The sequence below is a fragment of the Macaca fascicularis genome, chromosome 19 (genome assembly GCF_037993035.2).
Source record: "Macaca fascicularis isolate 582-1 chromosome 19, T2T-MFA8v1.1".
Taxonomy (NCBI): Eukaryota; Metazoa; Chordata; class Mammalia; order Primates; family Cercopithecidae; genus Macaca; species Macaca fascicularis.
The window spans coordinates 44,309,823-44,333,809 of NC_088393.1; the positions used below are offsets into that span (position 1 = coordinate 44,309,823).

A 23,987-nucleotide genomic window follows, 5' to 3' on the forward strand; every position below is an offset into this window, starting at 1 on the left:
ACCTCCCCTTTGGAGGCTGTTGATATGGCGCATGCTCTGAATAAACTTGGAAGCCAATTTCAGCGAACAGTCAACAGGGCGCAGACACAGCGCACAGTTTCCGTAACGTGGCGCTGTACGGCAGAGAACATGGCCGCGCCCTTGTGGTATTTATTCGTGTGGGCCCCCATCTTGGAAGCATATCCGTTCCGTAGAACAGAGGAATTGGCCGCCGGCAGGGTTTCCTAGAGCTAGGCAGGTATAGTTTACATAGGACGCTGGAGTGTGACTCTTGTCTGACTAGGCTTCTACTCTGGAGGCGAAAGTTACTGGAAATGTGGGTCTGGCGCTGTATGTTGTATTTAGAAAAGCTAAGTTACCCTTCTGAATACAGGACACTGAGGATAATAATTACCTGCTGGAAGAAACCACCAGGGAAAAATCACCAAGAGAAGAGGATCCTGGGAGAAACCACAGGCAGATGATAGGAGGAATCAGGATAGTACAGTCCACTTTTTAGAGATGCCATTCAGGGAAAAGGTGGAAAGGTCACTATGGGAGTCATCTTTTGAGTGAAACCACCCTGAAAGTCTGAGAGACATGTGAATGAGTAGTAGGCTGCCGGAAGGGTGGTACAACTTTTAATGGGAGAAACCACTGTTGGAAATAGGGTAGAAATCCGAGAGTATTAATACAATCCTCTCCTGGGAGATACCACCAGAGGAGGGAGGAGAAGTCCAGGCGTCCACTTCTGAAGGGCTGAGTCGGGTGGGAAGGTGAATAGAGATAACTACCTCAAGTGCAACTATAGTAGGCAGCAATAATAACAACACTAATAGTCTTTAGTATGGCCAACGTGTGACTAAAAGCACCTAAAGAAAACTGTTTTCATTTACCTTGAAGTTAAAATATAATTAATAACAATCGCCTTACCATGTCAATGAAGCTTTTTAAATGCAGTCTCTGACTTTTAGCTTCTCCTCTGTGGAAATTCTGAAGCTGCTTAACACCTCTTTACTCCCGTTTTTGGAGGATGTGGATGAGGAGTTGTAAAGATATAATTCCTTTCACTTGGTGAACTCCTAAACATTATTCACAGCTCAGCTTCTGACAGGAAGTTCTACCTGACAGTGGTGGGAAGTTATCTACCCAATGTGTTCAGTTCCAGCAGGTGGGAAACTTGTTTTCAGGGAACTGAACCTACACTCATGTGGGCATGCTGGATGCCTTCAGACCAGTTATGTCTGTCTCTGGGACTCGGCTTAAAAATATGTTTAGAGAATTAGACTCTGCTGATCTCAGGTTCTCTTTCTTCTCCCAAAGGATGGTCTAAGAAAACATCTGTGGAAGTCCATTAGTGAACACACATTTCTACCACGGGCCTAAGAATTGCTGTTGATTTTGTCAGTAATGCAGTTCTGTTAAAAAGAAGATGACTTATCTTTTAGGGATTCATGTGGAAATATTTATGGGTGGAATAATATTAGCTTTAAAAACTTCACTGAGAAAAAAAAAAAAACTCCACTGAGAAGGGGTATATGGTATTGCAAAAGAAAATGTTGACAAATGTTAAAGCCGGGTGATAAGTAGACAGAATTCATTATAATGTTCTCTTCCATAGTATTTGTGTGAAAATTTCATGGTAAAATTTTAATTTAAAAATAAAGGAATTAAAAACATTTACAAGGAAACATCAAGAAGACAGCAGGTATGGTCATAGTGTTAGGGAAGCAGAAACCTAAGAGACCCAGAGTGACACCATTTTAAGTTCAGCTCCATCTTGAGACTAGCAAGGCACATTCACTGCAAGTCACAAATCATGGTCCTAACATGTTTACAGTGAAGGAAGCATCCCGGTAATGCCTGCAAGGACAAACTTCTAGAACAACAGAAAGTCCAGATGTCCAATACCCATAACAATAAATGCTTTCAAGATCATTATAGTTATACTTTGATGTACTTACACACTAAAATTTTAGGGATAGTTTTCTTTAAATCAATAGAATAATAAATTTTGTCATAATGTCAGGCCACCCACGCATAGGCACAGCTTATTTCAGTCTTTACATAGACAAGACCCCTATATAAGAAAAACTTAACGGATGTTCCTCCACTTGCTTTCTGAGGACACCCTACTCTGTTGTGGAATGGCTTTCAATAAAGTATATCTTCTCACTGCACTCTACAACTCACCTGGAATTCTTTCCTGCATGAGATCAAGAACCCTCTTTTGGAGTTTGGACTGAGATCCTTTTATTTCCATAACAATAGTATTATACAAACACAGGCATACCTCAGGGATATTTAGGGTTTGGTTCTAGACCACTACAATAAAGCGAGTCACACAATTTGTTTGGTTTCCCAATGTGAAGGGGCGGCCTGCCCGTCCACGCCTGTGGGTGTTTCTCGTCAGGTGGGACAAGAGACTGAGAAAAGAAATAAGACACAGAGACAAAGTATAGAGAAAGAAAAGTGGGCCCAGGGGACCGGTGCTCAGCATCCAGAGGACCCGCAACGGGCACTGGTCTCTGAGTTCCCTCAGTATTTACTGATCATTATCTCTACCATCTCAGAGAGGGGGCTGTGGCAGGACAATACGATAATAGTGGGGAGAAGGTCAGCAGGAAGACATGTGAACAAAGGTCTCTGTGTCATAAATAAATTTAAAGAAAGGTGTTGTGCCTTGATGTACAAGTACACAAACATCTGGGTGCATTAAAGAGCAGTATTGCCGCTAGCACGTCTCACCTCCAGCCTTAAGGCAGTTTTCTCCTATCTCAGTAAATAGAACATACGAGTTTTACACCAAGACATTCCATTGCCCAGGGAGGAACAGGAGACAGATGCCTTCCTCTATCTCAACTGCAAAGAGGCCTTCCTCTTTCACTAATCCTCCTCAGCACAGACCCTTTACGGGTGTTGGGCTGGGGGTGTCGGGCTGGGAGATGGTCGGGTCTTTCCCTTCCCAGGAGGCCATATCTCAGGCTATCACATGGGGAGAAATCTTGGACAATACCTGGCTTTCCTAGGCAGAGGTCCCTGTGGCCTGCAGCAGTGTATTGTGTCCCTGGGTACTTCCCACAGTGTATTGTGTCCCTGGGTACTTGAGATTAGAGAATGGTGATGACTTTTACCAAGCATACTGCCTTCAACCACTTTTTTAACAAAGCACATCCTGCATAGCCCTAAATCCATTAAACCTTGAGTCAACACGGCACACGTCTCTGTGAGCACAGGGTTGGGGCTCGGGTTATAGATTAACAGCATCTCGAGGCAGAAGAGTTTTTCTTAGTACAGAACAAAATGGAGTCTCTTATGTCTACTTCTTTCTACATAGAAACAGTAACAGTCTGATCTCTCTCTCTTTTCCCCACTATGACCTAATAATCTGCCAAAGGCCCCACCTCTTAAGATTATCCCACTGGGGATTAGGCCTTAATATGAACTTTGAAGGGACACAGACATTTAGACCATATAAATGGACAACACTGCATTATAAACGGGCCCATTTTCCAGAGTATAATAGCACACACTGGGTTCTCAGGATTGGCGTTTATTACAGTCACAAACTTAATATAACTCAAATGCTTGTATTGATGTGGTACTTACATTATCCTATTTCACAGATGGAAACAGAAAATACCAGCTTTTGTTTTAATAGCAATATCTTTTTTTTTTTTTTTTTGAGACGGAGTCTCGCTCTGTCGCCCAGGCTGGAGTGCAGTGGCACGATCTCGGCTCACTGCAAGCTCCGCCTCCCGGGTTCATGCCATTCTCTGCCTCAGCCTCCCAAGTAGCTGGGACTACAGGCGCCTGCCACCACACCCAGCTAATTTTTTGTATTTTTAGTAGAGATGGGGTTTCACCATGTTAGCCAGGATGGTCTCAATCTCCTGACCTCGTGATCCGCCCGCCTCAGTCTCCCAAAGTGCTGGGACTACAGGCGTGAGCCACTGCGCCCAGCCAGCAATATCTATTATTATAATAAATATTGAAATACCACCATAATAATTTCACTAAGGAAGTAATCTAACTGTGTTGATTTTGCAGAGGGAGAAAAACATTACCCCTAGAGCTGAGGCTATTGTGCTCACGCAAACTCCAATCTGAAGGTGGCAGAAACCAGAAGGAACAGGATTTCTTAGCATCAGAGTTAATATATTATTCATGGTATCTTAATAATTAAAGGCATGTAACAAATAGTGACAAAGATTGTGATATTAGTTATAAATTATGATAATTATACTTAAAATCAATAATGGAATCAACATAATGATAGAATTAAGTATTGTAGTTAGTAAGTGGTATGATATGGGGGACTGGGGAGTGCAGCAGGATAGGGTGGGGTAGGATATAACATAGATAAGAGTCATATGGGCACAGTAGCCTCATTGAACCTGAGGGTGGAGGGCTCAATTCATTCTGACATTAGGGCAAGTGTGCATGACAATCACGGCTTTCACCTGACTTTGGCCACAGGGTCAACATCTGCCACACTGCATCACATTCATTTTCCAATGAAGTGCCTGAGGCCCAGAACCCTCAGCCCTGCCACATTCCTCTTGCTCCCTAGGTTCCATATTTGCCAGTGGCTGCTCCAGTGAATGGGGTGGAGCATATGGCACTGATGATGGGGTACAGGATTGAAAGTGTTAGGGTGGATGCCAATGGCAATAGACCTCTGCCTTTGGGTCCCTCACGACTGTCCCCCACCAACATGGTATGCCACTGTGACCAAGAGGAGGCTGAGTTGGGAGACCTTGTGGAATGCTGGGGAAGGATGTAGGCAGGATACTTGGGAGGAGGGTGGCAGGGTGGTTGGGCACTGCCCACACATGGAATTAGGGCTGGGGTATGCTGAAGCATGGGGAGGTGCATCAGATTTTGAATTAGAGGACCTGGAACTAATCCTACCACCTCCCCATGCATTTAGGCAATCTGTGTGGGGCATTTGGTCAATGTCAAAACTATTGTTATTATTCATTCATTTATTCATTCATTTGCTCGTTTATTCATTAACTCATTTAACGAGCTCGTACTGAGTGTCTGCTTTGTGCTGGCACCGTGTTGGGTGCCTTGGACACAGCAGAAACAAGACAGACCAAGTCCAGGTCTCATGAGGTCTAGTGGAAAGGTTGGATGAAAAACCAAAAAAAAGAAATATTTAATATCAAGTCAGATGGTGATGCCTGCAACACAAATATATACAAAATAATGCAGCAGCAAGTGACCCCAAAGGATGTGTTACTTCAGATACAAATGGTGGGTGGATGCTTTTCAAAGATGGGGGAAGAAAGCACGATGCATGGGCACTGGGGAAGCAGAGTATGCCCAAAGAACACAGTTGGTGCAAAAGCCCAAAGCTGGAGAAAGCTTCCTGGATGCTAAAACAGCCAGAATTGGGATTCTTGACAAATAATAAAAATATTGACCACCTCCAACTGCAGGCTGTCCGAACCCTAAGACCTGTTATTATGGTTGTAACTTCATACTATAAACATTAAATGTGATTATGTAAAAGTAGAAATAACTGAAATGTTACGTGAAAGTTTGATATATAAAATATAAAAATTATATAATCATACAATAGATACTATATATTATATAAAATGGGAACATTTTATTGTAGTAAGGTATAATAAATATTAGAATATGCTATAACATACTGTAAATACAATATACACTGTATAATGATATGCACACATAAAATTAAAATACATAAATCTATATTTTTATAATCTAGTATCCAATAATTTTTCAAATGTCATTTAAATTATCACATAGTAAAATCAAACAGTACTTCTGAGATTCATCCATGTTGCAGCCAGTGTCAGTAAATGACTTCTTTTCACGTTGGGGTAGTATTCAATTGTATAGATGTTTGATTAATCACCCACTGTTACATTTGGGTTGTTTACTAATTTTGGCAATTATACAGTTGCTGTGAAATTTGAGTACACATAGTTTTATATAAACAATTTTCCATTTATCTAGGGCAAATACCTAGGAGCGGGACTGGTGGGTCATATGATAAGTGTATGTTTAACAGTATAAGAAGCTGCCAAGGCCAGGGATGGTGGTTCACGTCTGTAATCCCAGCATGTTGGGAGGCTGAGGCAGGCAGATCACCTGAGACCGGGAGTTCCAGACCAGCCTGACCAACATGGAGAAACCCCTAACTAAACCTCTATTTAAAAAATACAAAATTAGCCGGGCGTGGTGGCACATGCCTGTAATCCCAGCTACTTGGGCAGCTGATGCAGGAGAATCATTTGAACCCAGGAGGTGGAGGTTGTGGGGAGCCAAGACCACACCATTGCACTTCAGCCTGTGCAACAAGAGCAAAACTTCATCTCAAAAAAAAAAAAAAAAAGCTGCCAAACTTTTTGCCCAAAGTGAATGTAACATTTTGCATTTCTACCAACAATGCAGGAAATTTTCCATTGCTCTGCATTGTTACCAACTCAGTATTATGTCTTTATTGTTAGGCATGCTAAAAGGTGTGTACAGGTATCTCATATGGTTTTCATTTTCATTTTCTTGATAATTAAAGATGTCAATCATCTTTTCATCACCTTGTTTCCCATTTCTATCTCATATAACAATATGGATGGATCTCAAATACATCACATTAAATGAAACAAGTCAAATTCAAAAGGAGAGATACATACACATATATACACAGAGACACACACAGGATATCTCCATTTATACAACATGTGGAAAAGGTAAAATTATACAGACAGAAAATGGGCTTGTGATCAACGGCTGGGGGTGGGGAAAGGGATGGACTAAAAAGTAATAGGAGGAAATGTAGGGAAGTGAGGGAACTCTTCTCTGTCTTGATTGTGGTATTGACTGCATGATGTAATTGTCAAAACTTTGAAAATTCTACACTGGGTGAATATTACTGTATGTAAATTATACCTCAATAAATATGACCTTAAAATATTACGGTCATGTTCACACAAAAACCTGCACACAGGTGTTTATAGCATCTTTATTCATAATCAACATAACTTGGAAGCAACTAAAATGTCCTTCAGTAGGTGAATGGACAAATAAATCACAGTACATCCAAACAATAGCATATTATTCAATGCAAAAAAAAAAAAAAAAAAAAAAGGCTAGCAAGCCACGAAAAGACATGGAAGAAACTTAAATCCACATTACTATGTGAAACAAGTCCATCTGAAAAGGCTGCACACTGTATGGTTCAGAGGCTAAATTATGGAGACAAAAGAAAATAGGCGGCCGGGCGCGGTGGCTCAAGCCTGTAATCCCAGCACTTTGGGAGGCCGAGACGGGCGGATCACGAGGTCAGGAGATCGAAACCATCCTGGCTAACACGGTGAAACCCCGTCTCTATTAAGAAATACAAAAAACTAGCCGGGTGAGGTGGCGGGCGCCTGTAGTCCCAGCTACTCGGGAGGCTGAGGCAGGAGAATGGCGTGAACCCGGGAGGCGGAGCTTGCAGTGAGCTGAGATCCGGCCACTGCACTCCAGCCTGGGCGACAGAGCGAGACTCCGTCTCAAAAAAAAAAAAAAAAAAAAAAAAAAAAAAGAAAATAGGCAGGGGTGTAGGGGTGTAGGCAAAACACAGGATTACTGGGACAGTAAAACTGCTCTTTATCCTTCTATCATAATGCATACATGTCATTACTCATCTGTCTCAACCCACAGAATGCACATCAAGACTGAACCCTAATTAAACCATGGACTTTGGCCGGTAGCGTCAATGTAGTTTCATTAATTGTAACAAAAGTACCACTCTGAAGGCGGATGCTGATGATGGGGGAGGCTGTGTACACGTGAGGGTAGGGGATATGTGGGAAATCTCTGTACCTTCTGCCCCGTTTTGCTGTGAACCTAAAACTTCTCTAAAAACTAGTCTTTTATATAAATGGGTATACAAACACATATATATGTCAGTACTAAAATATTACATTACAATAAATATAAAGGACAAATAATTGAAAGTCATGTACAGGGAAATGTGTTTTCCTCCGTATTTCCTGGAATTCATGAGGAGTGATACACTTAGGAGTAAGGTAAAATGGGAATAATGAAGGGGACCAGACTTGGTTCTAGGGTATGTTAAAAAGGAAGAGATGATCTCCAGGGACCCTCCTGAGGGTCAGCAGACATTGTCCTAAGTTGGGGATCATAGTGTATCACAAGATATCCAGAATTGCAGGAAGAATAGTGAAGCTTCAGACACAGTGCTGGATGAGGTGAAGGGAGGTAATCGGTCAGCAGACATTGGTCTAAGATGTTGAGCAGCATGTAATGGGCCATCAGATACTGTGAAGAAGTGAGGAAGCAGAGCTAATGATGGCTCAGTAGACATTGATGTAAGGTGAGGTAATGGGATGTGTCACCAAGCACTGCCCAACTAGGGCTTGGGAATTAAAGGGGCATTATGGCCCTGCCCCTTTGACTATGTTCTACCCTTTGGGCCCCATCTTCACCTCCCCATACTGCCCTTCCTAAAGGTGAAACCATCTCTGCAGAGCCCAAATATTTCCCACTCCCAGAATTGCCAATAGACTGACCCCAAACCATTCTGCAAGTTCCAGAGGGGCCACCCAGCAACTGCGCATCCAATCAGATCATCTGCCAGCATCTGTAAGGTCACTGCCGCCTATCTAGGGCAAGATAGCTAATATCCAATGAAGATCCACCCATGTCTGTTCTAGTTCCCTGCTATTGGCTTCAGGCACTCCTCTCAGTGAAGGATGAGCAGGTGTGTGGGTTGGGTTCTGCAGTAAGTGGGGCTCTGTCGAGTTGCAACTGAGACGGGGCAGAGCTGTGCATGCTGAGGAAGAATGAGCAGGGAGTCTTTTGTAATCACGTTGGAGCTGTGGGATTCTGGAATCATGGCAGGGAATCCAAGAAGCAAGCATTCACATGGGATCTCCTGTACCTGTTTTCCCTTCTTTAGCATCAGACCAAAAGTTTTACAGTGACTTTTTAGCTTTAGGGTTGAGAAGGGATATAGCCTAGTTACAGACTGGAGGTGAAAAAGCCTGGTGTGTTTTAGGCAAGTTGATTCTCCCTGTTAGTGCTTCTTATGCTGCAACACAGAAAAAAACAGACAGAAGTCACGCAAGAAGCACAGGTCAACTCTCCACAGGGGCATTTATGGAATGCCTGCTGTATGGCAGTCATGGGTCTAGACTCATAGTGGTGAACAAAAGGGAAATATTTTCTAGTGTAGAAGCCACAGAGAAATGAGCAAAATATACCAGGCAGTATGGTGGAAAGTGCTAGGGAGAAGAATAAAGGAGGAAGGGTAAGGGGCTGGAAATTTGGAGGTGTCATGGAAAAAAAGACATGAGGGACAAGTCACAGATAAAATAAAGAATTGTGCTCTTTGCAATGGGCACTGCAAATACAAAGGCCCTCAGTCAGGAACTGAACTGATGTTTGAGGCACATGGCAGGCAAGGTCCTTGTGGGGTGCATGGGATGAACATGGACACAAGTACACAGTGAACATATGGTGGGGTTAGTTTTCATGAGTTATCTATTTCATATGATTTATGATTTATCTCATATCTCACATAAAGTAAGATTGATTTCATGAGTTATCAACTTATGAAAGTCACATCATTATGGAAAGTAAAATGCTGGGCTTCAACTCAGCAACAAGTAAATTAAAAAAAAAAAAAAGAAAGGCAACTCAGTGGGAAGAATTGTAATAGCAGAAGGAAGAATTTAAGTTGCCCCAGATGACCTGAAAATTCTAACCTCAGAGGCTTTCTTGAGGGTGGTGGGAGTGTACAAAACACTGTGCTGAGCTGGGCGCAGTGGCTCACGTCTGTAACCCCAGCACTTTGGGAGGCCGAGGCGGGCGGATCATGAGGTCAGGAGTTCGAGATCAGCCTGGCCAGCATGGTGAAACCCCTGTCTCTACTAAAAATACAAAAGTTAGCTGGGCGTGGTGGCACATGCAATCCCAGCTACTCGGGAGGCTGAAGCAGGAGAACTGCTTGAGCCCGGGAGACAGAGGTTGCAGTGAGCCAAGATAGCGCCACTGCACTCTAGCTTGCCAACAGGGTGAGACTCTGTCTCAAAAAAAAAAAGAAAAAGAAAGAAAGAGAAAAAACACTGTGCTGGATATCAAACACAATGTGCTGAGGACCTGTGGGGCTCAGAGACAGTCCTGGCAGATAATGAAGGGGTCTGCAAGTCTTTTTCTATGACAATGGGGACTCAACATACACTCTGAGGTCTGTGTCTGAAAACATAGGGAGTTTGTCTTATTGCAGTATCTCTCGCTTGATAGAAATACTCAGTGGGGAACTGGATATACACAACTGTGTTGGATTCAAAAGAAGAATGAGAAAATACCCACAATTCTGCTAGACAGTGTGTTCTGGAACAAACAACTTACAGAGGATTCATCACTATCATATATATTGTCTTACCATTCAAACTCTTGGCACTATACCTAATCCACAGTAAATAGGATTATCATTCCCATAATATGATCTTTCTTACGAAGAATTTGGTAACAGTGTTCTATTGTCGTTTTCTATGAGAAGGCTTTTCCTATTCACCAAACTGACTCGGTTCCTTGTCAGTATGAATAATGCCCCAAGGTTTACTGGGGATGGTGACAATGTAGGAAGGGTCCCTCGCTTCATTCAGTGCCTTCTCAGGGGCCCTCTCCAGAACAGCCATGTGTGACATTCTGATGTGACTGTTTCTATTTACAATAATATACATATTTTTCTGCTGCATGCAACAGTGTACAATCAGACCCAACCCTCAGTGGGGTTTTCCCACACTGTTTCTCTCAAGTGTGGCTGCTCTGATGGACACTGAACACTGATTTCTGAACGAAGCCTTTCCCACAGATGCCACACTTGTAGGGTTTGTCTCCAGTGTGTGTTGTCTGATGTTTATTCAAATTTGACCTGTTGCTGAAGGCCTTCCCACACTCAGCACACACGTAAGGCTTCTCTCCGGTGTGAATTCGTTGATGCACTTGGAGCTGTGATTTTTTAGTGAAAGACTTCCCACAGTCACTGCACTCGTACGGTTTCTCTCCAGTATGAATTCTATGATGTGTAATCAACTCTGACTTCTGTCGAAAGGTCTTCCCACATTCAGAACAGATGTAGGGCTTTTCTCCCGTATGAGTTTTCTGGTGCTTACTGAGATTTGACCTGCCACTAAAGGCCTTCCCACACTCAGCACACACATAGGGTTTCTCTCCTGTGTGAACTGGCTGATGCACCAGGAGCTGAGACTTAGAGGTAAAGGACTTCCCACAGTCACTGCATTCATAAGGTTTCTCTCCAGTATGAATTCTTTGATGAGTAATAAAGTTTGACTTGCGGATGAAAGCTCTTCCACACTCGGTGCATACATAGGGTTTCTCTCCTGTATGAATTTTCTGATGAACAATGAGTATTGATTTCTGGTTGAAAGCTTTCCCACATTCGTGGCATTCATACTGTCTCTCTCCAGTATGAATTTTCTGGTGTATATTAAGATTTGACTTCTGAGTGAAGGCTTTTCCACAATTACTGCATTCATAAGGCTTCTCCCCAGTATGGATTCTCTGATGTGTAATCAAGTCTGACCTCTGGGTGAAGGCCTTTCCACATTTGGAACATATATAAGATTTCTCTCCTGTATGAGTTTTCTGATGTGTAATGAGATTTGACCGGTTGGTGAATGCCTTCCCACATTTATTGCATACATAGGGTTTTTCTCCTGTGTGAATTCGTTTATGAACGTGGAGTTGTGACTTGGAAGTAAACAATTTCCCACAGTGACCACATTTATAAGGTTTCTCTCCAGTATGAATTATTTGATGTGTATCCAAGTGTGCCTTCCGGATGAAGGCCAGTCCACATTTCATGCATACATATGATTTTTCTCCTGTATGAATTCTCTGATGCACTGTGAGTGTTGACTTCTGAGTGAAGGCTTTTCCACAGTCACTGCATTCATACGGTTTCTCTCCAGTGTGAATTCTCTGATGAATAATCAACTCTGACCTGTAGGTAAAGGCCTTCCCACACTCAGTACATATGGAAGATTTCTCTCTACTTTGAACTTTTTCATGTGTAATGAGGTTGGAATTATTGCTGAAGACCTTCCCATATTCGGTACATATATAGGGCTTCACTCTCGTGTGAACGCGTTGATGGACCTGAAGTTGTGACTTGGAAATGAAGGATTTGCCACAGTTACTGCACTCATATGGTTTTTCACCAGTATGAATTCTTCGGTGTGCAATCAATTGTGTTTTCTGGATGAAGGCCTGTCCGCATTCAATACAGATGTAGGATCTCTCGCCTGTGTGGATTTTCTGATGCATCTTGAGTGTGGACTTTTGTGTGAACGCTTTGCCACAGTCAGTGCATTCATGGTGTCTCTCTCCAGTATGAATTTTCTCATGTATACTGAGATCTGAGTTATAAGGGAAGCCTTTCCCACATTCACTACATTCATGTAGTTTTTCTCCGGTATGAATTCTCTGATGCCTGAAAAGGGACGATACTTGAAAAAAGGATTTTCCACATTCATTGCACTTATAGGGCTTCTCTCTCATATGGGTTTTCTGATGTGTACTGAATTCTGGCTTCTGTACAAAAGCCCTCCCGCATTCAATACATACATAGAGTGTTTCTCCTGTAGGAACTTTCAGATGTACCTTGAACTGTGAGTTCCAGGTGAAGCTCTTTCCAAATTCGGCACATCCATAGGATTTTTCCCTAGGATAAATTTTTTGATCTTGAGAGAAGGCTGGTTTATAACCAATGATTTTTCTATGTTGATTATGGTCCCATAATTTCTCTCCTGTTGGAGTACATTCACAGTAAGTATAGAAAGACATTTTACCATATTTAGTACTCTTCTTAACATTCTTAGAAGCATCATTTCTATAATGAATGTGTAAATCTAAATTATGCTTCAAGCCATTTCCAAATGAATCACATTGATAGGGTTTTTACGGGGATGCAATATGTTTGGGTTCACATGAATTGTTCTTCTGACAGCCTTATTTCATAATGCCTATTTGTAGTCAATATTTTCTTGATTAAAGCAACATCACTTAGATATTTCTTTTCTTTTTTTTTTTTTTTTGAGACGGAGTCTCGCTCTGTTGCCCAGGCTGGAGTGCAGTGGCCCGATCTCCACTCACTACAAGCTCCGCCTCCTGGGTTCACGCTATTCTCCTGCCTCAGCCTCCCATGTAGCTGGGACTACAGGTGCCCGCCACCGCGCCCGGCTAATTTTTTGTATTTTTAATAGAGACAGGATTTCACGGTGTTAGCCATGATGGTCTCAATCTCCTGACCTCATGATCCGCCCATCTCGGCCTCCTAAAGTGCTGGGATTACAGGTGTGAGCCACCGCGCCCGGCCTAGATATTTATTTTCTTTTCTGATAATACTGTATCTGGTTATCAATCTGTCACAGTTATTCTAGAATGAAATACAATCTCAATCTCACATCATCTCTGTCATCATCTTCCCTTGCATTGTGGAAAGAAGTCTTTTTTTTTCCAGAGATTCCTTGGAAAAAAGGTTTGGAATCCAAATGCCCCTTTTCAAGGGATAGTAAGTCACTTTTTGCTCATAGAGCAGGTAGCAGAGGCTAGAGGGGAAGGTAAAAATGGCTCATCCAGATTGAACACAGAGAAAAGGGTAAGCGTGGGTAATTAGATGAGGAGGGTGTGACACTACTTATGGTGAAACATTCTGGGGAACAATTCAGCAGTTAAAAGAAATAAACTAGATGAACAGATAACACCATGAATAGACATGGAAAAAGTAAGGCAAAAAACATGATATATAGCATAATAAGATTTATATAAACTAATGATCCATGCCCCAATTCACTTTAAATTTTACAACATGCACGAATTAAAAAATGCTTCCATTATACAAAACAGTGGCTTCTGGTGGGAAGGGAGATGGGTGAGGGGAAAGAGAGAATAGGAGATTTTATCACAAAAATAAGACAGAATCTTTACCCACATTCATGGTCATAGTGTGTCCTAAACTAAAGACAATGATTAAACTCAGACCTCATTGGGTGAAATATAAACATAAAGCATGACAAAAACAAATAAGCCCGGGCACGGTGGATCACGCCTGTAATCCCAGCACTTTGGGAGCCTGAGGTGGGCAGATCACCTGAGGTTGGGAGTTCGAGACCAGCCTGACCAACACGGAGAAACCCTGTCTCTACTAAAAATACAATGTTAGCTGGGCATGGTGGCTCATACCTATAATCCCAGCTACTCGGGAGGCTGAGGCAGGAGAATCACTTGAACCCGGGAGGCAGAGGTTGCAGTGAGCTGAGATCACGCCATTCTGGGTAGATCACTCTAGTCTGGGTAACAAGACTGAAACTCCATCTCAAAAATAAATATAGGCCGGGCGCGGTGGCTCAAGCCTGTAATCCCAGCACTTTGGGAGGCCGAGGCGGGCGGATCACAAGGTCAGGAGATCGAGACCACAGTGAAACCCCGTCTCTACTAAAAATACAAAAAATTAGCCGGGCGCGGTGGCGGGCGCCTGTAGTCCCAGCTACTCAGGAGGCTGAGGCAGGAGAATGGCGGGAACCCGGGAGGCGGAGCTTGCAGTGAGCCGAGATCGCGCCACTGCACTCCAGCCTGGGCAACAGCGTGAGACTCCATCTCAAAAAAAAATAAAATAAAATAAAATAAAATAAATAAATAAATACATAAATACATAAAAATAAAAATACAAAAATTAGCCAGGCATGGTGGCACGCACCTGCAATCCCAGCTACTTGGGAGGCTGAGGCAAGAGAATCATTTCCTGGGAGGTGGAGGTTGCAGTGAGCCAAGATTGCACCACTGCACTGTAGTCTGGGCGACAGAGTGAGACTCTGTCTCAAACAAACAAACAAACAAATGAACAAAAAAAGCCAACCAGGCAGAGAGACCCTAACAGTGTGGAATTGCTCAAGCAACATCAGAAGGAAATGTGAGAAAGGGTGATTAATCATGTCATGTCAAACACAGCAGAGAGGTATTCCCAAAGATTAAGTGACAGTGATTCCCAAGTCATCAGCTGGATGAAAGTCCTGAAAGACTGGGAAGATACGAGAAATCTCATGGCCATTCCTATAGCAAAAATAGTTAGAAAGCCTGATTGGAAATAAAGTTCTTTTTTTTTTTTTTCTTTTTTAGATTGAGTCTTGCTTTGTCACCCAGGCCGGAGTGCAGTGGCATGATCTTGGCTCACTACAACCTCCACTTCCCGGATTCAAGTGATTCTTGCGCCTCAGCCTCCCAAGTAACTGGGATTGCAGGCATGCACCACCACACCCAGCTAATTTTTGTATTTTTAGTAGACATGAGGTTTTGCCATGTTGTCCAGGCTGGTTTCAAACTCCTGACCTCAAGAGATACATCCACCAAGGCCTCCCAAAGTGCTGGGATTTCAGGCATGAGCAACCACACCTGGCCCAGAGATAAAGTTCTGAGGCATCTTACGGTGAGAAAGACAGAAATAAAAGGGGTGTAGCAGGAGTGGGAGTGTGTGACACAGAGTAATTTTGAACGAAAGCAGATCCGGGAATGCCTGGATGTAAACAAGAGACTCTAGGACAATATGGAAGGTAGGGAAAAAAAGAATGTTACAGAAAAGGAACATAATGAAGATACATCTTTAATGAGGCTGACTGGCACATGACTTATAATCAACAAGGAAGGTCATCCAGGTAGAAGGCATTTAGTGATCTGAGAGGCATCAAGCAATACAAAAACGGCCGGGCGCGGTGGCTCAAGCCTGTAATCCCAGCACTTTGGGAGGCTGAGGCGGGTGGATGACGAGGTCAGGAGATCGAGACTATCCAGGCTAACATGGTGAAACCCCGTCTCTACTAAAAATACAAAAAACTAGCTGGGCGTGGTGGCGGGCGCCTGTAGTCTCAGCTACTTGGGAGGCTGAGGCGGGAGAATGGCGTGAACCCGGGAGGCGGAGCTTGCAGTGAGCCGAGATCACGCCACTGCACTCCAGCCTGGGAGACACAGCGAGACTCCGTCTCAAAAAAAAAAAAAAAAAAAAAAAAAAAAAAAAAAAAAAAAAAGCAATACAAAAAATTCAGAACCTTCCTGAAGAGTGGTCGTAACAGCACTTCACAGGTTCCAGTGTTTTTCAAGACAGCTGAGATTTCCTCCTGTCTCCCATCTAACCTGAGTCACACTCACCTCACGTCACTCACCTGGGCAGCTCTGACGTGGCCTTTCACCCTGCAGTGCCCATGGTTCCTTTCCTTGCTCCAACATGACCACCTCTGGTTTAGGAACTTGATACCCTGTTCATGGGAAATGATAAAGGTCTGGGTCCAGCTAATTATGTTTCAGAGCCCAGCCAATACAGTCTTATTGTTCAATGACAGTTTGTTCTTTAGGAAAGTAACCATATATCTCTGAGAACAGGGTAATATTCTGAATACCCTAAACAAACCGAGAACCCTGGAGGAAAAAAGGACAAAACCATCACCTATTCGAGATGCCAACAGCATTCATCAACTGAGAATGAAAGCACTCTCAGTGAGGCCTCCTTTCAGACACCAAGGTGACTGTGCTTACCTACTGAGAGCAGGTGGCTGTAGGTCTCCAGCATCACATCCCGGTACAGGTTTCTCTGAGAAAGGTCCAGGTGCTGCCATTCCTCTCTGCTGAAATTGATAGCCACATCCCTGAAGGACACTGATCCCTGTAAGGGCACATTCCTGTTCAATGTGCATAGTCAGCTTTGCAGGGTGGAGTGACTATATTTTGGGATTATGGAATGTGGGTTTCATTGTTTTTAATTTATTTCCTTTTTTTTTTTTTTTTTTGAGACATAGTCTTGCTCTGTCACCCAGGCTGGAGTGCAGTGGTGCAATCTTGGCTCACTGCAACCTCCGCCTCCCAGGTTCAAGCGATTCTCCTGCATCAGCCTCCCGAGTAGCTGGGATTACAGGCGCGCACCACCACGCCCAGCTAATTTTTGTTATTTTTAGTAGAGACGGGGTTTCACCACGTTGGCCAGGATGGTCTCGATCTCCTGACCTTGTGACCTCATGATCCGCCCACCTTGACCTCCCAAAGTGCTGGGATTATAGGCGTGAGCCAACATGCCTGGCCTTTTTTTTTTTTTTTCCCCCTTGACATGGAGTTTCGCTTTTTGCCCAGGCTGGAGTGCAATGGAGTGATCTTGGCTCACTGCAACCTCTGCCTCCCAGGTTCAAGCAATTCTCCTGCATCAGTCTCCCAAGGAGCTGGGATTACAGGCATGTGCCACCATACCCAGCTAATTTTTGTATTTTTAGTAGAGACTGGGTTTCACCATGTTGGCCAGACTGGTCTCGATCTTCTGACCTTGTGATCCTCCCACCTCGGCTTCCCAAAGTGCTGGGATTACAAGCATGAGCCACCGTGCCTGGCCAATTTACTTCCTTTTTAAAAAACCTGCCTCCCATTTCCCTAATAGCTTATTATGAAAAATTTTAAACATTCAGAAAATTAGAAAGAATTGTACAGTAAAAACCTATACATCTACTACTTAGCTCTACATTTAACACCTTACTCTACTTGCTTCATCACGCATTGATCCATCTTACTTTTTTTTTTTTATGTATTTCAGGGTAAATTGTAGTCATCACTACACTTCTCTTAAGCACCACAAAATGCAAATCATTAACTGGGGTGTAACATTTGTTAATCTGATAAGGTAAAATTTAGTACAACACAATTAAATGCAACAATCTTTATTGTGCCATTTGACCTTCTGACAAATGTATACACCTGAGTAATATGAAATTTCTAAGAAATTATATTTCACATAGGTCACATATTAAGTATCTAGTTTTAGCCGGGTGCAGTGGCTCACACTTGTAACCCAAGCAAGAATGTCAGAGGGGGCCGGACACAGTGGCTCATGCCTGTAATCCCAGCACTTTAGGAGTTCAAGGTGGGTGGATCACCTGAGGTTTGGCATTCGAGACCAGCCTGGCCAACATGGTGAAACGCCATCTCTATTAAAAATACAAAAAATTAGCCAGGCTGGTGGCACGTGCCTGTAGTCCCAGATACTTGGGAGACTGAGGTGGGAGAATCCCTTGAACCCAGGAGGTGGAGTTTGCAGTGAGCTGAGATCATGCCACAGCACTCCAGCCTGGATGATAGAGCAAGACTCTGTCTCAAAAAAAAAATCTAGTTTTACATAATTTGTGGAACACAGAAATCTAACAAAGAATTCCAGCTATTTGTGGTGTTCTACAGTCAGTCAATTATTCATTTTTCAAAACTGGCCATTGAAATAGGCTGTCTTGGCCGGGCCCAGTGGCTCATGCCTGTAATCCCATCACTTTGGGAGGCTGAGGCGGGTGGATCACGAGGTCAGGCGTTCGAGATCAGCCTGGCTAACACGATATTTTGTATATGTATTATATTTTGTATTTTAATAATAAAAGTCAGCTAGAGAAAGGAAAATGCTTTAAAGAAAATCAAAAGGAAGAGAACATATATTTATTATTTATTAAGTGGAAGTGAATCATCATGAAGGTCTTTGCCTTTATGGTCTTCAGGTTAAGGAGGCAGAGGAAGAGGAGGAAGAGGAGAGTCTGGCCTTGCTGTTTTGGGTGGCAAAAGGGGAAGAGGTGAAGGTGGAAGGGAGGGCAGGAGAGGGAGGCACACTCAGTGTAATTTTACTGAAAAAAAAATCTGTGTTACAAATGGGCCCACACAGCTCAAACCCATGTGGTTCAAAGGTCAACTGTAATTCACATTCTCTCATATGAATTGTGCAGTGGGTCTTGTCAATGATCTTCCAGTCATAACTACTCCAAAATATTCTAAATGCTTTGGAATAATCTTTCTTTAGGAGTATTTTTTTTAAACTTTTTATTTTGAAATAATTATAGATTCACAGGGAATTACAAAATGATACAGAGGGTCCCCCCGTGAATTTCAGTTTATTGTAGTACATGATTCTTTTCATTCATTGCTGGATTCGGTATGCTGATATTTTGCTGAGGATGTTTGCATCTAAAATTATGAAAGACACTGGTCTATAGTGTTCTTTTTTTGTGCTTTGGTTTTGATGTCACAGTAATACTGGCTGTACAAAGTTAGTTCGGAAGTGGTCTTCCTCTTTTATTTTCTGGAAGAGTTTGTGTAAAAATGACACTAGTTCTTCTTCCTCTTCTTTTTTTTCTTTTTTTTTTTTGAGACGGAGTTTTGCTTTTGTTGCCCAGGCTGGAGTGCAACGGCGCAATCTTGGCTTACCGCAACCTCCGCCTCCTGGAGTAATAGTTACTTCTATGTCTAAGATTCAATCATGAGTGAATATTATATAAAATCATGCAAATAGGGCTGGGTGTGGTGGCTTATGCCTGTAATCCCAGCACTTTGGGAGGCTGAGGCAGGCGGATTACCTGAGATCATGAGTTCAAGACCAGTCCAATCAACATGGAGAAACCCTGTCTCTAGTAAAAACACAAAATTAGCCGGATGAGGTGGTGCATGCCTGTAGTCCTAGCTACTCGAGAAGCTGAGGCAGGAGAATCACTTGAACTCAGGAGGCGGAGGCTGCAGTGAGCCGAGATCGCACCATTGTACTCCAGCCTGGGCAACAAGAGCAAAACTCTGCTTTAAAAAAAAAAAAAAAAAAAAGGAAACAAACTAGAGTTTGTAAAAATGAAAACATTATGTTAAAATGTGGATAGCGGTAATGAGAAGCTCAACAGAAGGGCTGGAAGGCGAAAGGTGTCAAAGTTACCCAGAATGGATAGCAGGAAATAAATAGCAGAAAATGGTAGAGAAAAGAAATGGAGAAGCAACATCTGAAAAACAAGTTTCAGAAAGAAAATAGAGAAAACATTTGTGTTTGAGGAGGTGGTTTAGGAAGAAATGAAAAAATGCTTTCGAAATATCAAACAAAAGTCACTTATAACGAGGAATTCTATTTGCAGCCAAAACATCAATATAGTGTGATGACAAAATAAACAACAGTTTTCCTTGACAGTCCACCTCTCCACTGTTATACAGGCGGCCTCCAGAGATACAGACATTACCCACGTGTTGTTCATTCTTGACAGGAAGATCAAGTTTTCTTTCAGGAGCACCAAGTCTAGAGTCCAGCTGGTTCCTAAGGCCTATCTGCCTCTGCCCTAAGGCTCTGGTGACAGATTAGAGCTATCTACTCTCGGACTGAAATTCCACCCCCTGGGACTCCTCCTCCTCACCTCATAGGAGCTGCCCTGATCCTCTGGAGCCAGGGCTGAGGATTTCTGGGGTGAGGTCCAACTAGCTGGCATGGCCACACTGGATCTCAACCCTTTTTCTCTAGGGTGCCTGAAGTTTAGTGGTCATCTGTGAACTCAGCAGAGCTGCTCTGAAGAGGTGGGCTGCAGTCTGGAGGAAGGTCTGGCTCAGGGACTCCCCAGAGACACCCAAGAACCTAGAAAAACAATGTCCACATAGTCATTCAACATTCACCACATAAACACTTCCTGGATACATCAAGGTGCAGGTCCCTGTGCTAGAAACCAGAGCAGTGGTTCCCAAACATACGTGTGCATTCAAGTCACCTGGAGGACTTGTTAAAAAATAGTTTAAAATTCTCAGCTTCACCCCTTCGATGGGTCTAAGGTAGGACGTAAGAATTTTATTTTCTAATAAGTGCCCAGGAAATGCTGATGCTGCTGGTACAAGAACCACACCTTCAGAACTGTGGAGAACAGTGCTGAAACATGGGAAAAGCCATGAAATTTAGAGTAACGTTACTGAGGATTTGAACTGCAGCTGTTCCACTTTTCACCAATGAGAATAGAAAGAAGTTACTCAGATTTTGTTTCAGAAATAAGGATGAAAATGCCTGTGTCACAGTTACTAAGATTAAATGAGATGATGTTTTTAAAGTACTCAATGCCTCCCTGCCATGCAAGAATCATGCAATAAATATCAGCAATTCCCATGCACTATATTAAAACTTAATACAGAAAACCATGTAATCAAAACAAGTAAGATAATATATCAGACAATATTGATCTATATATGAAATGAAAATGATACGTGACTGAGAGTGCACACGGCATTCATTGTATACATATCCCTAATTGGTGCACGCAATTGGCCATGCACCTGGAATAAAACAAACTAGATCTCCACCTCACACTATTTTTTTTTTTTTTAAGATGGAGTCTCGCTCTGTGGCCAGGCTGGAGTGCAGTGACACGACCTCAGCTCACTGCAAACTCTGCCTCTGGAGTTCAAGCAATTTCTTTCTTCAGCTTCCTGAGTAGCTGGGACTAGGTGCATGCCACTACGCCCAGCTAATTTTTTTGTATTTTTAGTAGAGACAGGGTTTCACCATGTTGGCCAGGATGATCTCGATCTCCTGACCTTGTGATCTGCCTGCCTCAGCCTCCCAAAGAGCTGGGATTACAGGCGTGAGCCACCGTGCCCAACCCACTTCACACTATTAAGTAGACAAATTCCAGCAGCACTAAACATTTAAATACATGCATTTTTTTTTTGAGGCGGAGTCTCGCTCTGTGCAGTGCACTGGAGTGCAGTGGCCGGATCTCAGCTCACTGCAAGCTCCGCCTCCCGGGTTCACACCATTCTCCTGCCTCAGCCTCCCATGTAGCTGGGACTACAGGTGCCCGCCACCTCAACCGGCCAGTTTTTTTTCGTACTTTTTAGTAGAGACGGGGTTTCACCGTGTTAGCCAGGATGGTCTCGATCTCCTGACCTTGTGATCCACCCCTCTCGGCCTCCCAAAGTGCTGGGATTACAGGCTTGAGCCACCGCGCCCGGCCAAATACATGCATTTTTTAAAACCCCTAAGGATGTTAAAATAATTTTCAGACTATACATTTGTATAGCATTGTGGTAGGATGATAGGCATCTTATTACACATGACAGGAAACCCAGAAGTTATAATAGAAAAAAAACCCAGATATTTCTGATTATATGTTTCCTAATTATGTTAAAATAAACCATTAAATTTGACATATATATAAAAATTTTTTTCAATATGTGACGATAGGTTCCTTGTAACATTAAGCAGATCACTAAGCAGAAAAGGCCAGAAAAAAAGAGACTGGAAAAGGTATGAAAATTCAGAGAAAAGGAAGCAAATGGCAATTAACAAAAAGATACCAACTTAACTAAAAGAAAAACGCATCAGAACAATTAGAGAGAAATTTTCCTTAGAATCATGAAAGCTTTAAAAAAGTTAACAGACCAGGTGTGATGGCGAGCGCTTGTAATCCCAGCTACTCAAGGCTACTCAAGGCTAAGACAGGAGAATAGCTTGAACCCGGGAGGCAGAGTTTGCAGTGAGCGGAGATCAGGGCATTGCACTCCAGCCCGGGCAACAGAGCAAGACTCTGTCTCAAAAAAAAAAAAAAAAAAAAAAGTAACAACATCCACTGTTGGAAAGCATTTAGGCAAATTTCTTTTATAAATTATTGGTTAAGGCTTGAATTGCTATAATGTCTTTTGAGCTATTTAGTCATATCTATTATTTTTATTTTTATTTTTTTGAGATGGAGTTTCACTCTTGTTGCCCCAGCTGCAGTGCAATGGCATGCATGATCTTGGCTCACTGCAACCTCCACCTCCCAGGTTCAAATGATTCTCCTGCCTCAGCCTCCGAGTAGTTGGGATTACAGACGCCCACCACACACCGGGCTAATTTTTGTATTTTTGGTAGAGGCGGGGTTTTACCATGATGGCCAGGCTGGTCTCGAACTCCTGACCTCAGGTGATCTGCCCACCTCGCCACCCAAAGTGCTGGGATTACAGGCCTGAGCCACCAGGCCCGGCCAGTCATATCTGTTATTAGCAGTACACTCAACTGGTGCCAATAATATAGTTTTAAATATATAAAGCAGAAACTGACAGAAAGAAGAAAGGACAGGTGGACAAATAACTTTTCCAGTGTGAGTAGTTTACCTTCCTCAACAAAATAATCTGTGAGGAGATACATAATACATATAACATGGGATTAACATCTATAACAATACAAATTAGAGAACATATTACACTGTTTTCATGTAATAGATGTGACATTTATGAAAAATGAGGAAGAACTAGGCCATAAAGCAATTGTTCAACTGAAGCATCACCCACAGACACTAATTGAAACATAAAGCGCACTTCTAAATGGCTCATGGGTCAAAGAAAAACAATTACTGGAAAAAAATTTTAAACACTTAGATTTGAACAATAGGAAACTGCTACACATCAAAACTTGTTCACCTTTATATTACAGGCTGAAACTGAAAGAACTGAACTTTTAACTCAGGTCAGAAAGCAAGCTGATCACAGTCCTCACCGATCACCATAGCTGATCCTGCAGGCTCTCAGTCACTGACCACAGACTCCCCTCACTGACTCCTAAACACCAATCACTGATCCCAAAGAGGCCCATCAATGACCCGAGAAATCCCTGTCACAGACAACCATCAACGGACGTCACAGACCCCCATCACCGAGCCCCGAAACCACCATCACTAATTCCACAGACAACTCCTCTATTACTGACTTCACAGAATTCCTAATTGCAACCAACCAAAATCATCACAGAGACCTCTTGGCAATAAAACGTGAAAATACTCCTGACACCAGCGGCGAACTAGCCCTCGGGGACCACTTCCACTTCCGGTCCGACTTCTAGCACTTCCCCTTGTGGACAGTTGATATTGCGCATGCTCCAAATTAACTTGGAAGCAATTTCCGCCCACAGTCAACAGGGCGCAGACACATCTTTAGAGACATCGTGCAGTTTCCGTAATCGGAGCTATCGGGCAGAGAATATAACCGCGCCCTTATGGTGTTTATTCGTGTGGGCCGCCATCTTGGATGCGTATCGATTCCGTACAGTGGAGGAGTCCGCCTCTTGCAGGGTTGACTAGAGTAAGGCAAGGATTTTCACGTAGAATGCAAGACTGTTACCATAGTTTGGCCACGCTTATACCCAAGAAGAAGACGTTCCTGAAGATAGG

The 23,987-nt window shown here is 42.9% G+C and overlaps 1 protein-coding gene across 6 annotated transcripts; it reads right to left on the bottom strand.

Moving 5' to 3' along the window:
- Positions 1 to 10,343: 10,343 nt before the first annotated feature.
- Positions 10,344 to 23,650, bottom strand: ZNF585B (zinc finger protein 585B). Of its 6 annotated transcripts, none has more exons than XM_065536530.2 (6): positions 23,573 to 23,650; positions 20,217 to 20,431; positions 16,576 to 16,702; positions 16,206 to 16,298; positions 12,655 to 12,715; positions 10,344 to 12,484 (listed from the first exon to the last, which is right to left on the bottom strand). In XM_065536530.2, exons 2-6 carry the CDS (start codon positions 20,286 to 20,288, stop codon positions 10,783 to 10,785), a joined length of 2,055 nt encoding a protein of 684 aa, XP_065392602.1. In that variant the 5' UTR covers positions 20,289 to 20,431; positions 23,573 to 23,650; the 3' UTR covers positions 10,344 to 10,782. The 6 variants fall into 6 exon arrangements, with proteins under 6 accessions (XP_065392602.1, XP_073879403.1, XP_045237084.2 ...); XM_074023302.1 differs by having other exon boundaries at positions 12,655 to 12,800; positions 23,555 to 23,650; XM_045381149.3 differs by having other exon boundaries at positions 10,344 to 12,800; positions 16,576 to 16,661.
- Between the last annotated feature and the right edge of the window lie 337 nt (positions 23,651 to 23,987).

Bases quoted from the DNA above. Each gene is read 5' to 3' on its own strand.
- ZNF585B (XM_005589030.5), bottom strand. From the start codon at position 20,288: ATGCCAGCTAGTTGGACCTCACCCCAGAAATCCTCAGCCCTGGCTCCA. The intron at 16,703-20,216 runs GTGAGGAGGAGG...GTGCCCTTACAG, and splicing joins ATCAGGGCAGCTCCTATGAG to GGATCAGTGTCCTTCAGGGA. The intron at 12,801-16,205 runs GTGAGTGACGTG...GTACTCCAACAG, and splicing joins GCCACGTCAGAGCTGCCCAG to GAGAGAAATTATGGGACCAT.